At 40.8% G+C, this 14,367-nt stretch overlaps 1 protein-coding gene across 5 annotated transcripts in view; it reads right to left on the bottom strand.

Moving 5' to 3' along the window:
* Positions 1-14,367, bottom strand: part of CFAP206 (cilia and flagella associated protein 206) — a 29,578-nt gene that overhangs the window by 14,013 nt on the left and 1,198 nt on the right. For 3 of the 5 annotated variants that reach the window (XM_084890741.1, XM_084890744.1, XM_084890743.1), the window contains exons 2-7: positions 13,557-13,669; positions 12,637-12,720; positions 8,905-8,995; positions 3,887-4,075; positions 3,265-3,423; positions 1,521-1,729 (exon numbers count right to left, since the gene is read on the bottom strand). In XM_084890741.1, the coding sequence (XP_084746867.1) occupies positions 1,521-1,729; positions 3,265-3,423; positions 3,887-4,075; positions 8,905-8,995; positions 12,637-12,720; positions 13,557-13,669 (845 nt within the window). The remainder of the gene's footprint in view (positions 1-1,520; positions 1,730-3,264; positions 3,424-3,886; positions 4,076-8,904; positions 8,996-12,636; positions 12,721-13,556; positions 13,670-14,367) is intronic. The other 2 variants (XM_084890742.1, XM_084890745.1) reach the window with 2 other exon arrangements.

Genomic DNA, 14,367 nt, shown 5'->3' with positions numbered 1-14,367 from the left:
CAGAACTAGAATAATTCAAAAATTTATATGAAATAGCCAAAATCGGTTTGGCTCAGTGGATAGAGCATCGGTCTGTGGACTGAGAGGTCCTGGGTTCGATTCTGGTCAAGGGCATGTACCTTGGTTTTGGGCACATCCCCAGTGGGGGTGGGTGTAGGAGGCGGCTGGTCGATGACTCTCTCTCATCGACGTTTCTGACTCTCTATCCCTCTTTCTTCCTCTCTGTGAAAAATCAATAAAATATATATATATATATTTAAAATTTTATATGAAACAACAAAAGACCTCTGAATACTCACAGTAGTCTAGAGAAAAAAAATAAAGTTGGCGGAAACCGGTTTGGCTCAGTGGATAGAGCATCGGTCTGTGGACTGAGAGGTCCTGGGTTCGATTCTGGTCAAGGGCATGTACCTTGGTTTTGGGCACATCCCCAGTGGGGGTGGGTGTAGGAGGCGGCTGGTCGATGACTCTCTCTCATCGACGTTTCTGACTCTCTATCCCTCTTTCTTCCTCTCTGTGAAAAATCAATAAAATATATATATATATATTTAAAATTTTATATGAAACAACAAAAGACCTCTGAATACTCACAGTAGTCTAGAGAAAAAAAATAAAGTTGGCGGAAACCGGTTTGGCTCAGTGGATAGAGCATCGGCCTGCAGACTGGAGGGTCCCGGGTTCGGTTCCAGTCAAGGGCATGTGCCTTGGTTGTGAAAACATCCCCGGGGGGGGGGAGGGGGGGTGCAGGAGGCAGCTGATCGATGTTTCTCTCTCATAGATGTTTCTGGCTCTCTATCCCCCTCTCTTCCTCTCTGTAAAAAAAATCAATAAAATATATTGGGGGGCGGGGGGGGAAGAATAAAGTTAGAGATATCATGCTACCTGATGTCAAACTATGTTACAAGGCCATCAAAACAGCATGGTGCTGGAATAAAAACAGACATATATATCAATGGAACAGAATAAAAAGCCCAGAAATAAACCCATACCTCTACAGTCAATTAATACATGACAAAGGAAACAAGAACATACAATAGGTTAAAGACAGTCAATTCAATAAATGGTGTTGGTAAAATCAAATAGACACATGAAAAAAAACAACAAAAAAACTAGATCATCTTCTTATACAATATACAAGAATAAATTCAAAAATGGGGTAAAACCAGCTGGGTTGGCTCAGTGGATAGAGCTCAGCCCATGGACTGTAGGGTCCTAGGCTCAATTCCTGTCAAGGGCATGTACCCTGGTTGGGTGTGTGGGAGGCAACCAATCCATGAATGGGTTTCTCTCACATCGATGTTTCCCTCTCTGTGTTTCAGATCTCCCTTTCACTCTCTAAAAATCAATGGAAAAATATCCATGGGTAAGGATTAATAAAAAATAAATTAAAAAACTAATAAACAGAGTAGTTATTAGGTTGCCTTCTTTATCAATGACCTGGTTCTACCTTTTGTTTCAGCTCAATATCTAAAGAGGTTGACATCTATGGGAAAGGCCAGGTCAGTTTGGCATTAACTCACCAAAATGGTCTGAAGGAAGAGCTCATACTGTCGCACATTATAGAGTACTTCTTTTAACATATGTGGCTGCATGTCTGCAACCAGGAGCGGGTTCTTTGTCACTTTCTCAAGGATGGCGGTATAGCGGTATGCCTGTTCTTGAGCAATCCTTAGTTGGGAGTCAATATGTTCAGTGGTGGCTGGGATTGCTTCCTGTAGAATAGCTGGCACTGTTTTTAAAGGTATTGAGAGAGACATTAAGAAATTTAAGCCCTGGACAGTGTGGCTCAGTTGGTTGAGTGTTATTCCATGCATTGAGAGGTAGCCAGTTCAATTCCTGGTCAGGGCACATGCCTGGGTTATGGGCTCAATCCCCAGTGGGGGAGGTGTGGAGGAGGCAGCTGACTGACATTCCTCTCTCATCGATGTTTCTCTCTCATCTTCTTCCTTCCTCTCTCTCTAAAGTCAAGAAAAACATTTTTTTTTTCATCTAAAATGTCTAGAAAGTGGTCATATTTTGAGCATTAAGTTGAGTTAGTTTTATGCCAACCAAATTAATAATGCTCAGAGGCATATACTTCAATGGGTCCTAAACCATAAAAAAATAATAATAATAAAAACCCTGTCCAAATAAAACGTACTGTCAGAAAGATAACCAAAAGGTAGAGCAGATCAGTTTTTGCCACTGAAATACAGAAGAGCCTAAAAAACTGGTAGGCTATGGTATTGTGTACTATTTACCATGCCTTTAGAAAAGTCACTCTCTCTTTCCTTCTGTATATCTTCTTTTCTGTTTGTAAAGAAGATGAAACAGCATACAACTCAAGAAATGCATTACAATACTTTAAAATAACAGAATAGTCTAGCAAAATAGGGAACATTATGAAGAATGGGAGCCTGACTTTTTAGAACAGATTTTAAAATGCAAAAATTTACCCCATTGTACTAGATCAGTGATCTGGTAAAAAAAATACTAACCCTTTATCAGTGGGTCTATATGTACATCAAACTCCTAAAGAAGATAGTTCCACTGGTAGATCCTTGATCAAATATTTCATGAGTCCTTTCAGACTTATACACAACACATGCAGTAAGTATATTACAGAACAGTAAATGCTCTTGAATTTACAGATTTGAAGATATCTTATGTTGAACCTTTTCATTCCATTAACTGCATCAGCAACTGTTTCTTTTTTTAAATATATTTTATTGATGTTTTTACAGAGAGGAAGAGAGAGGGATAGAGAGTTAGAAACATCGATGGGAGAGAAATATCGATCAGCTGCGTCTTGCACACCCCCTACTGGGGATGTGCCTGAAACCAAAGTACATGCCCTCGATCGGAATCCAACCCGGGACCTTTCAGTCCACGGGCCAACGCTCTATCCACTGAGTCAAACCGATTTCGGCAGCAACTGTTTCATTTTTAGAGAGATTTCTATTTTTCAAATCATCGAGTTTTACTCCCTTTTGGTTACCTGACTGGGAGTAAAGCACACAAAGCCCAAAGAATGGTTTCCAGGCAGGCCTCCTCACTCCTTTCACTGATTCCCTCTTCTAGACTAGCATCATGACACATAAACCTTGAAGTCTTGTCCCAGCAAAATTAAAAATTACTACACATTATGAACTGTAGATGTAACTAAGGTACAATCAAACCTTAAATCTAAGAATAGCCGTGGTGTGTTGGGAATTATTTTCCTCACTGTGCAAGTTAAATTTTAAACCTGCATGACCCATAGAATTCACCTAAGGATATACCTACAGTATTCAATGCCTTCTCCTCCCTTTCCGGTCTCTCGGTTAAATAAACGGATTCCAGTAACAATCATGGCGAGTTCTTTCAGCTGGCGTTCTTTTTCCTTCCTAGAGAGTCTTAGAAATGTCCCAAGTTCGGCCTGAGGAAAAATACTCTGCAGGGCAGCTAAAACAAACCACAAGAACAACAAGGTGATACAATAAAAACATCAGAACTTAAATCACACGTTCCTTTCAGCCGAAAAGTTAAAGGGCCTGTCTTTGTAGAATTGCTTACGTGATTTTTTTTTTTAAATTTCTGATTCTGATTTCAGAGAACATAGCAAAATATATCATATATTAAAGTTGAGCTGGTGAACTTCTGCCATTGCCTCATGTCTGTTTTTTAGTAAGTAAGCATCACCAGTCATTTTTGGCAATGGGGATTAAAACAAGCTTTCTAATGAGAGCTACAGTGTAGAAGGAGTCCCGGTAAGTTTTAACCTCTTATTATACTGGTGCTAATTTTGTTTTCAGGTCAAAGGGCATCTTCAATCTTCAACACTTGTAATTGAGCCCATTTTATAAGATACAGCATTCAGATATTTTCACTTACAGAATGGAAATTGTGCTGCTGTGTGTTTTTTTACCTGTTGCCTCTCTGACAATCTTGAGGTCTGTAGGGGATCCGACCCCAGAGCGCAGTAATACGTAGCTGACAATCTTTCTGTAGAGGCTTTCCAGTTCTTCTCGGGTACACGCTCTGTTATCTGTAATTTCTCTGCTAATTAAGCCTAATTTAGACTCCACGATCCGGTGATGTTCTTCAATAAACTCCTCTGAAAGTGGCAAAAGATAATGTTTCATATATTTGATACTTATAATTCTTCTCACATGAGAAAGTAGGACTCAGAAAAAGAAAACGGCTTGGGTATAGCAATTCTACTGCATGAAAACAGCAATTTTCATCAGATGTCGTAATAAACAGAGGACAGCAATTAACCTCAAGGAAAAAAATCTAGTGGGAAAGATTTAACACAGCAATTTAAATTGCATACTTGTCAAAACACATAAGTCTTTAAATGGAATATCCAAACAGTAATATCAGAGGGCTAAGACCTTCCAATTAAGCAGAAACTGTACAAGACAATTTATAATATATACATAATAAACATCTAGTAAAAATATTTGTATTATATGAACTTAGGACCCTTCAGTCCTTAGGCCGAAGGTCTAGTCACTGAGCCAAAACAGCTAGAGCAAGCAATACTATTCTTAAAGACTTGATTTTTGGCATAAACAAGTGCATTTGAATCATATCAAACCACTATAAACTTTTTTTAAATGCAAAAACTTACCCCAATGTCTCATTTCTACTAATGCAATTCTACCTTAAAGCTTATGTTATATAATCTATACTAATAAAAGGGTAATATGCTAATTAGACCAACATCTTCTGGACATCCATCCGGATGTTCTTCTGGACAAAGCCACGATAGCAGGGGCTGAGGCAGAGGTGGTTAGGGGCAACCAGGCTTGCAGGAGAGGACAGTTAGGGGTGACCAGGCCAGCAGGGGAGGGCAATTAGGGGTGAACAAGATGGCTGGGGAGGCAGTTAGGGGTGATCAGGCTGGCAGGGGAACAGTTAGAGACAATCAGGCCAGCAGGTAGAGGTGGTTAGGGGCTATCAGGTAGGCATGCAGGTGAGCAGTTAGTCCCGGATTGCAAGAGGCAGTCAAACATCCCCCGTGAGGTCCCAGATTGGAAAGGGTGCAGGCTGGGTTGAGGGACACACCTCTCTGCGCACAAATTTCATGCACCAGTCCTTAAGTATATAGATAATAGACATGTAATATAAATATTTGTACTATACACATGCTTTATGTAAGCACATACAGTATACACATAGATGTGTAGATATTTATGTTCAATTGTGTGTATTTGTATTTCAGTTCTAGATAAATTTCCTTTGACAACTAGCATTACTGATAATGTTGCCTCAAAAACAGTATCCCTCTCCCTTCTTCCTATGATTTAAAGAGGTCTATGCTTAATTGTAGCAGTAGCCACAATTTACCAGCAGCACAATTCTTGCAACTAACTCAACAAAAACACTTCACTTTATCATAATTACTATATTAACTATGCACAGTTCATACCTATAATCTTTTTATAAAAACAACAGAACTTTTTGCAATTAAAAAATTGAAATGATGGCATCAACTGCTTACAATTTTCATTATTATTAAGCAAAAAAGCAAGATATATGATTTTACATATGAAGCATAAATGAAAATTCAATACATAGAAGGAAAAAAAAAGACAATGCAAATTAACCAACGGTTAATAATGACTGCATTATAGTGGGTCAGAAGCAGTATAGACTATAGGGGAATTTGTTTTCTTTTATCTCATTTCCAGTTTTTCTTTGATATAGCATTAAACTATTTACATAAGAAAATATGTCCTAAACTTAAATTTACCATCATTCATTTCATTTTTGTTTTAGGTACATAATTTAGATAAGCACTATGAGATAATATAAACCAGGAACACAAAAAATCAGCAAATTAAAAACTTTTAACTTTAATGCACTGGTTGTTTTAGTTTCTAATTATTATGTATCAAAGGTATAACAACTAAAACACAATAGATTTGCCCTGGCTCGGTAGCTCAGTTGGTTAGAGCGCTGTCCCAATGTGCCAAGGTTGCAGGATACCTGGGGTTAGGGTACATACAAGAATCTACCAATGAGACAGAGAATCCAAGATGGCTGCTCGGGTAGGCACCTAGCCGCAGCCGCACGCAACAATTTCAATAAAATACAACTAAAATATAAAATGGACATTACCCAGAACTACAGGAAAGTCAACTGACTGGAAATTCTACAACGAGAAGCAAGGAGAAAACCAGAAGGAAGCGCGGAGGAGCTGTAAAAGCCCAAGGTACGGAGACACGCGGCGCGCGCGTGGAGAGGACGGAGCCGGAGAGGAGGGAGGCCGAGTGCCTGGCTGGCGTTCCCTAGCGGGAAGGAGATAAACACTCGGACTGTGCTGGGCCCCCAACTGCTCTGAACCCCCGTTCTAGGCCAGACCCCGGGGACCCAGGCTCATCCAGAGGGAGCTGGGCTGTAAGGCGGTACTCGGGGAAGCAGCGAAAGGAGGTCCCAGAGGCGCGTGCACACCGCGCAGAGAAGGGCCGGCCGGCTGTGCCGTAGGACTGCCCTGGCGGGAAGCAGACAGGCTCCAGACTGCTCTGAACACCACCTCCAACTCCACTTCCAACTGAACTGAACCCCAGTTTCGGGCCCATTGCGGGAGAGCTTACACTGTTTGGTAGCAGGCGAAAATCGAGGGCACCTTTCTCTCAGAGGCGCTTGCAACAAGTACTGAAGGACCCTGAGTCTCAGGAGTCGCATAGGGCGGGGCTGAGGGAAGCCAAGGCTGTAGGCTCCACCCTGAAACTCCGCCCCCATCAGGAAAGCTGCCTGCGAAAATGCCTAAACCAAATAGATCACAAACGAAAGAAATGGAGGACAAAAAGCGACTGGATATAGAGTTCAAAACCACACTTATAGGGTTTTTCAAGAGACTCCTAGAAAAGGCCGATAAAATAAATGAGACCTATGAGGATATGAAAAGGGATCAACAAGAAATGCTAAGGGATCAACAAGAAATAAAGAATACATTGTCTGAAATAAAAAATATTCTACAGAGTCCTAAAAACAGAATAGAAGATCGCAAGAATCAAGTCAAAGATTTGGAACATAAAGAGCCAGAAGACACTCCTCTGCAGAAGCTAGAAGGCAAGAGAATCCAGAAAATTGAAGATAATGTAAGAAACCTCTGGGACAACTTCAAACGATCCAACATCAGAATCATGGGGGTCCCAGAAGATGAGAGAGAGCAAGATATCGAAAACATACTGAAAGAAATAGTGACAGAAAACTTCCCCCACCTGGGGAAAGAATTGGACTTACAAGTCCAGGAAGCACACAGAACTCCAAATAAGAGGAATCCAAAGAGGACCACACCAAGACAAATCATAATTAAGATTCCAAGAGCAAAGGACAAAGAGAGAATATTAAAAGCAGCAAGAGCTAAGCAGGTGGTTACCTATAAAGGAGCACCTATACGATTGTCAGCTGATTTCTCAACAGAAACCATGCAGGCCAGACGGGAATGGCAAGAAATATTCAAGGTGATGAATAGCAAGAACCTTCAGCCAAAAATACTCTACCCAGCAAAGCTATCACTCAGAATCGAAGGTCAGATAAAGAGCTTCACTAATAAAAAAAAGCTAAAGGAGTTCATCACCACCAAACCAGAATTATATGAATTGCTGAAGGGGGTTCTTTCAGAAGAGAAAGTAAATAAAGATAAAAATTATGAACAACAAATACGTAACTATCAACAAGTGAATCTAAAAACCAAGGAAATTAAAAAAAAAATCTGATGAACAATATTAACTGTTGAATATAATAGAATCAGAGGTATGGAAGGGGAGTGAACTGATGATTCTTGGGGAAAAGGGAAGAGGGGAATGTGGGAAGAGACTGAACATAAACTGTGCACCTATGGATGAGGACAATGGGGAGTGGGGAAAGGGCAGAGGGTGGGGTGGGAAGGGGGGGGAAAGGAACACTTGTAATAATATGAACAATAAAAATTTATTTAAAAAAAAAAAAAAAAAAGAATCTACCAATGAATGTATACATAAGTGTAGCAACAAATCGATGTTTCTCTTTCTCTCTCTCTCTCTCTCTCTCTCTCTCTCTCTCTCTCTCTCTCTCTCTCTCTCTTCCTCTCTCTGTCTCTGTCTCTCTCTCTCAACACAATATATTTGGAAACACAATTATTATGGGCATAATAATTAGAATTTACTTTTAAAACATATATATTTTATTGAATTTTTACAGAGAGGAAGGGAGAGAGAGAGAGAGAGAAAGAAACATCGATCAGCTGCCTCCTGCACACCCCATACTGGAGATGTGCCCGCAACCAAGGTATATGCCCTTGACCAGAATCAAACCTGGGACCCTGGGACCCTTCAGTCCACAGGCCGACGCTCTATCCACTGAGCCAAAATGGTTAAGGCTAGAATATACTTTTAACACTCTGAAAGGCCATTTGTGTTTTTCTCCTTTAGCATTTCCAACATTATTATACTACTAGAGGCCTGATGTACAACATTCGTGCCCGGGGGGGGGGGGGGGGGGGCGCAGTCCCTCAACCTGCCCTGTGTCCTCTCTCAGTCCAGGATGTGGGGAGTGGGCCTTAGCCAGCAGGTGGACATCCCCCGAGGGGTCCTTAGTGCTGCCAGCAGAGGCGGGAGAGGCTCCCACAACCGCAGCTGTGCTCAGCTCCTGTGAGCCTGGCTTCTGGCTGAGCGGCACTCCCCTCTGGAGCGCACTGACCACCAGGGGCAGCTCCTGTGTTGAGATCTACCCCCTGGTGGTCAGTGTGCATCATAGCGACCAGTTGTTCCGTCGTTCAGCCGATTTGCATACTAGCCTTTTATTATATAGGATTCTTCAAAATTGGCACAAATTTCAAAAGATATCGTAGGCCAAAAAATTAAATTTTTCATTGTCAACCAAATAAAGCCCTTATTACCTTAAATACAATATAAAACTTTCTAAAAAGCATATCAAAATAGATGTGTTTACCTCGATGTGTATAATTCATATCAAAGTAGACTTGCATCTTAATGGTGTCCAGGGATGGATTTCTATTGTCCAGTAGACGATGCAGGCAAATCTAGGAAAGAATACCCCATGAATGCTTCTAGGTATAGTTTCTAAAGTGATCCAAAGTACTTTCTAAACCTATTTTTAAAAAACAAGGGAAACATAGTTTCTGAGCTTTTTGGCTAAGATTAAAGGAAACATCAAAGTAATAGTTTTTGATACTTATCTACCAATAACTCCTCTTACTATTCTTTCTTTTTGAGGACTTCATGCTTTATTATTCACAGATCCAAGAGCATTTATTAAGTAATAAGTTATTTCCCCCAAGTTAACCAGTATTGTTATGGGTAACCCACGAATGACGACCACCAGTCAGCCAAATTGGAATTTAGGAAGCCTTTATTACGAACTCGAGTCTGGGCTCCCGTCTCAACTGACACAGTGGCGAGCAATGAGAGCCCTGACCCACTCCAAGCATGCTACTTTCATCCCTGTCCTAGGGATGCCTGGCAGACCATGACCGGCCAAAAGCTTCAACAAAGAAACGCCAGCCACAAGCCATGGAAAAATTCCACTGGTAGAGTAACATTTAAAGTTTATACAACACCTGGGGTGGGGGTTTATTTTCAGCTTAAGCAGTCTCTGTTTCACCTGGTTTGGTCTGTTTGTCCTGCCTTGCGGCTACTGGTAACAGGACGTGCCTGCCTGGGGGTTGAGCCTTGCAGCAGAACTACTTTATGACTAACAGTTATGCTTGGCTAAAGCGTAACATGCTACATACTCTATAACTTATATCTGACGTCTCCCTGTCAAAACCTTCAGCCAATCATAATCTGCCAGGCATCCCCAAGACGGGGACAAAAGTAGCATGCTTGGAGTTGCTCGTTCCTTCCCTGGCCTGGAGTCCTGCCTCGACAGGGTGTTGCTAGCCATCTGGAGCTCTGCCTCCACCGGGTCTTGCTGGCCACAACAGTATCACCATACCCAGGTAGGTTAATACAGTAGTCTATTTGAAGACAAGAAACTTGACATTTTGGTTAGTCTAGTGCGAATGTAGGTAAATGGTCCATGAAGCTCATGAGTCGTGTCCAGAGCTTGTCTCAAACTCCTCATCCCTACTTAACTGAGCCTTTAAACAACACTCGCTTCCTGATGCTGGAGGTCATATGCATTTTATAAAAAGCTGCTGCAGCTACCCTCCTCTGCTCACAAAATTCTTCTGGTTCTGCCTTTCATTTCAAAATGTCTTCCTCTGGTGTGTTTTGTCCTTTCCCCCTCCCCCCACCCCTTCCCTGCTTTGCCCCTTTAGATTACATGATCAATCTGAGCTTTTGCCTCCTGTCTTCCCCTCCCCTCCCCTCCCCTCTCCACCGTCCCCCTCCCTTTCCTGTCTCACTCTTTCCCCCTTTAGGCTTTATCCGCAGCTGGCTGGCATGTCTGCAGCATCACCTGCCCCCACCTCCCTAGCACCAGCCCTGCCTTTCCGGGAGGAGGAAGGGAAGAATCAAGACGACAGGACACTGTCTTTATGGAACTTGTGCACCTGGGACCCTCCAAGTGGAGGAGGATGGTTCTAAACACAGAATTTACGAAGTCTACCTCATCCAGGTCATTTGTTTTTACAACATTTTTTTTTAATTTTAATTTTTTCAATTCCAATTTAATATTACTATCCAAGTAATTTTTAACTGAAAAAAATAAAACTTTGTCATGTTAATTGTGATATGCATTGATAGTTAATATACCTGTCACACTAAGAGTATGCTGAGCTTGATTCTCTCCAACTTAGTTGAATCAGAGGAAAAAAGAAAAACTCTTCTTGAGCCAAGAAAAGAAGAAAAATATGCACGCCCCTCCTTGATTCTCCTCCACAGTTTTCCAACAGAATTTCTCACTGACCGTCCGTCACTGCCCCTATTGCTAAGAACAGGTTCCATACCACGTTTAAAATCAGCACCGAGAGACCCCGCTCCAGGCTGCCCTGCAGAACCATGGCTTCTGCCCTTCCTGCATGATCCCCCTAACAACATTCCCCCAGGCCAGGTTCCCAGCGCTCTTCCTGACCCTTAGCCCTGCACATGGGCCTGGGCTCCTCTGTGTGAACTGCTGGCTGCGAGAGAAGAGGGGGATGGTGAACACTTTCTCCGCCATTTGTGTGAACCCAGAAAATATCCATATACAAGTTGGTGAAAGCTTGCTTCAAGTCTTCCATGTAAAGAAGGGAATTAAAATCATTAAGCCCAGAATATATGTTTTAAATGTTGGATTTTTAGGAAATACATTTAAGAATATTTAGAAAATGAGTATTTAAGCACTTAAATCCAATGAGTCAAAATTAAAACATAGGGAAAAAATTAGTGATGTTCTTTAGTTCTTAAAAATGGTTTTCAGTCCTGCCAGCAGACCTCACTGGTTGAGCACTGGCCTATGAACCAGGAGGTAACAGTTCAATACCTGGTTGTGGTACATGTTTAATCCCCAGTGTGGGGTGTGCAGGAGGAAACCGGTCAATGATTCCCTCTTATCCTTGATGTTTCTATCTCTCTCTCTCTCTCCCTCTCCGAAATCAATAAAAATTATTTTTTTAAATGGTTTTCAGGTATGTCTACTTGATTTCTAATTATGAGTTACTTTCGCTTCAATTTTTTTCCTTTAGAATTGAAAAACACAAATAACACTGAATCAATAAATATATGATAGACCTTGCCAGTTGAGCTCAATGTATAGAATGTTGGCCTGTGGACTAAAGGGTCCCGGGTTTGATTCCAGTCAAGGGCTCCATTCTGATCAAGGATACATCCATCGGTTGCAAGCTTAATCCCTAGCCCTGGTCAGGGCACATGCATGAGGCAACCAATCAATTCTCTCTCACACTGATGCTTGTCTCTGTTCTCTATCCTTCCCTTTTTCCACTCTCTCCAAAAACCAATGGAAAAATATCCTCTGATGAGAACTGCCAAAAATAATTACATGAGAGCTCATGAACATGGACCACAATGTGGTGATTGGGAGTGGGAAGGACAGTAAGTGATGGTAGAGGAGGGTACAGGGGGGATAAATGGTGATAGAAAAAATGAAATAAAGAAAATCTAATTATATGAATTTTTATTTAGTACTATGCAATTTTACAGTATATGACAAGTCATTTAATAATGTTCTGAATGTAACATTAGATTAATAACATGATGTCTCTAAAATACTGTGGCAGACATTCTACCAGCCAGTATCCATACCTCTTTTTTTTTTTTTTTTTTTACTAACAAAGCCTCAGTTTGGATTGGGGCAAAGATTTGTTCAACTGAAAAAGAAAAGGAAATCAACTTTTCAGGCTGACTTGCAGTATTCTGGTCAGGCAGCATGGAAGGGGTCCTGGGAAAGCTGTTATTTTCCTCAATAGAAAGTGAGAAACCAATTGGCACACGCATTTCGCTCTTTGTCTCCCCCCCTTACACCTGCCTTAGGGTGGAATAGCTATCTGTGACCCTTGGATGTGATCCATATGCATGATGGTGACCCAGGAAGCCAGGAATAACAGCATATGTACCTCTGGACTCTGTTTTATGAGAAAAAACAAGTCTCTTATTTGTTCACACCGTCATTTGGTGGGGTTTTGCTTCCTGGAGATGAAGTCAATAACGGCTAACACTCATACCATGTTTATTTATAATTGCAAATAAGTATTTCAAAGTTTGAGAACGGTTGGGTAATCACCTTAACAAGTTTCTCCACGTCACTTTTCAAGAGGGGTCTATCCATGTTAAAGCCATTACTGGGATCCAGGACGACGGCTTTCACCTGAGAGTAAGAGAAAGCCCATTAAATAATTCCATTCCATATTATTGTAAAATTGGCTTAATGTTTCCACTTTTTAAGCAACTGCCTCTTGATGACTCAGGCGTTGATGATTCAGCTGACTTTCTTATTACCCAGCTCTTCAGCACCTTCATTAGAGGTCGAAGAAAGGAAGTACTAAATATCAAATCTGAATGTGGTGTTAGAAAAATTATATGGAGAAATAGGCTAAAAGCAATGGCTAGGTGTTAGATTGGGAAACTATTTGAATATTTTACTGTGTTTTTACTGTGTATTGTTAAACCAAAAGCTAACACAGAAACCAAGGTAACAAGTAATGTTTACAAGTGAACAAAAACATGTTATAAAATCTCTGAGCCCAACTGGTGTGGGTCAATGGTTGAGCATCAACGTATGAACCAAGAGGTCATGGTTCCATTCCCAGTCAGGACACATGCCCAGGTTGTGGGCTTAATCCCCAGTGTGGGGCGTGCAGGAGGCAGTAATCAATGATTCTCAGCATTGATGTTTCAATCTCTCTCTCCCTCTCCCTTCCTCTCTGAAATCAGTAAAACATATATTAAATAAATAAAAACTCTGACACTACTGATGTTTCTAAAACTCACCAAGATCTTTTAAATCAGTCTCTATAATTCTAGAACTGACATGCTTTATAGACTTCTTAAAAAAGTATTTTTTGCTAACTTGTCCGATAATCTCAATACGTTTTCAAATGAATAACATTTAGGAAAGTTTCACAGAAGTTTGAGAGGAAAATAGGTGCCACTTAAAAACATTTTAAAAACAGAGCAATAATTAACAGAAATACTCATTCTTACCATAAAAGCAATCAGAGTTTCAGAGGTCACCTCTCCAAGGGTTGCACATTCTTGTCCTATTTCTCGAATGATATTCTTTATAACACTTTCTGCCTGCGTGGGAGGCATTCTGGCTAAATAAAACAATAATTTACTTTTTTTGAATTTGTATTTATATATTGTTTCTTGTTTAGATTTCTCTTTGCATTTCTCTTTGTAGAGTCATAATATTATTTATCAACTTATACGTATTTATTAGCATGTAGGCCTCTCCTGTTTTGCATTAATTTGTTTTATATTTACAAAAATGAAGGACTTTGCTGATGACAGAGAAACTGGGACATCAAACAACTGAAACATTTCCTTTTTATTTAAATAATGGTGGTCACCAAAATGAATTTATATCATGAATTTATATCCTATTTTTAATTTCTTAAAAAGGCTAAACAATATTGGGGGGAGGGGGACGTTTAGAATGGGAAACCTCACCCCAACCCGCGTAGGTGGCAGAGTTCAGCTTTAAAGGGGAAATGCGTATTCCACCACATTCACCAAATGACCCTTTCATAATTATAAGACACTTGGAAAGCCGTTCTTGCTCCGATCATCTAAATTGTCTTTACTGCACCTCCACGTTGGAGTTTAGTCTCTTCATTAAAAACCAACGTTCAAAACATATTCTGAGAGTTACGCATCAGGGAGAAAAATGAACTCCTAGTTATCACGTCCATTGACTGTAAACCAGGAAAAGTTGGTAGCTGTTCATGGTTACGGGGTGCCCGCATGTTCCTGAGCATCAGTGGCGGAGCCTGGGAAACTGAGCACGTAAAGC

This window comes from Pipistrellus hanaki, assembly GCF_964339955.1.
Source record: "Pipistrellus hanaki genome assembly, chromosome: 7".
In the NCBI taxonomy this organism is placed as follows: domain Eukaryota; kingdom Metazoa; phylum Chordata; class Mammalia; order Chiroptera; family Vespertilionidae; genus Pipistrellus; species Pipistrellus hanaki.
Note: the sequence above shows the minus strand (reverse complement) of the source record. Positions and strands in the feature narration are given on the sequence as shown.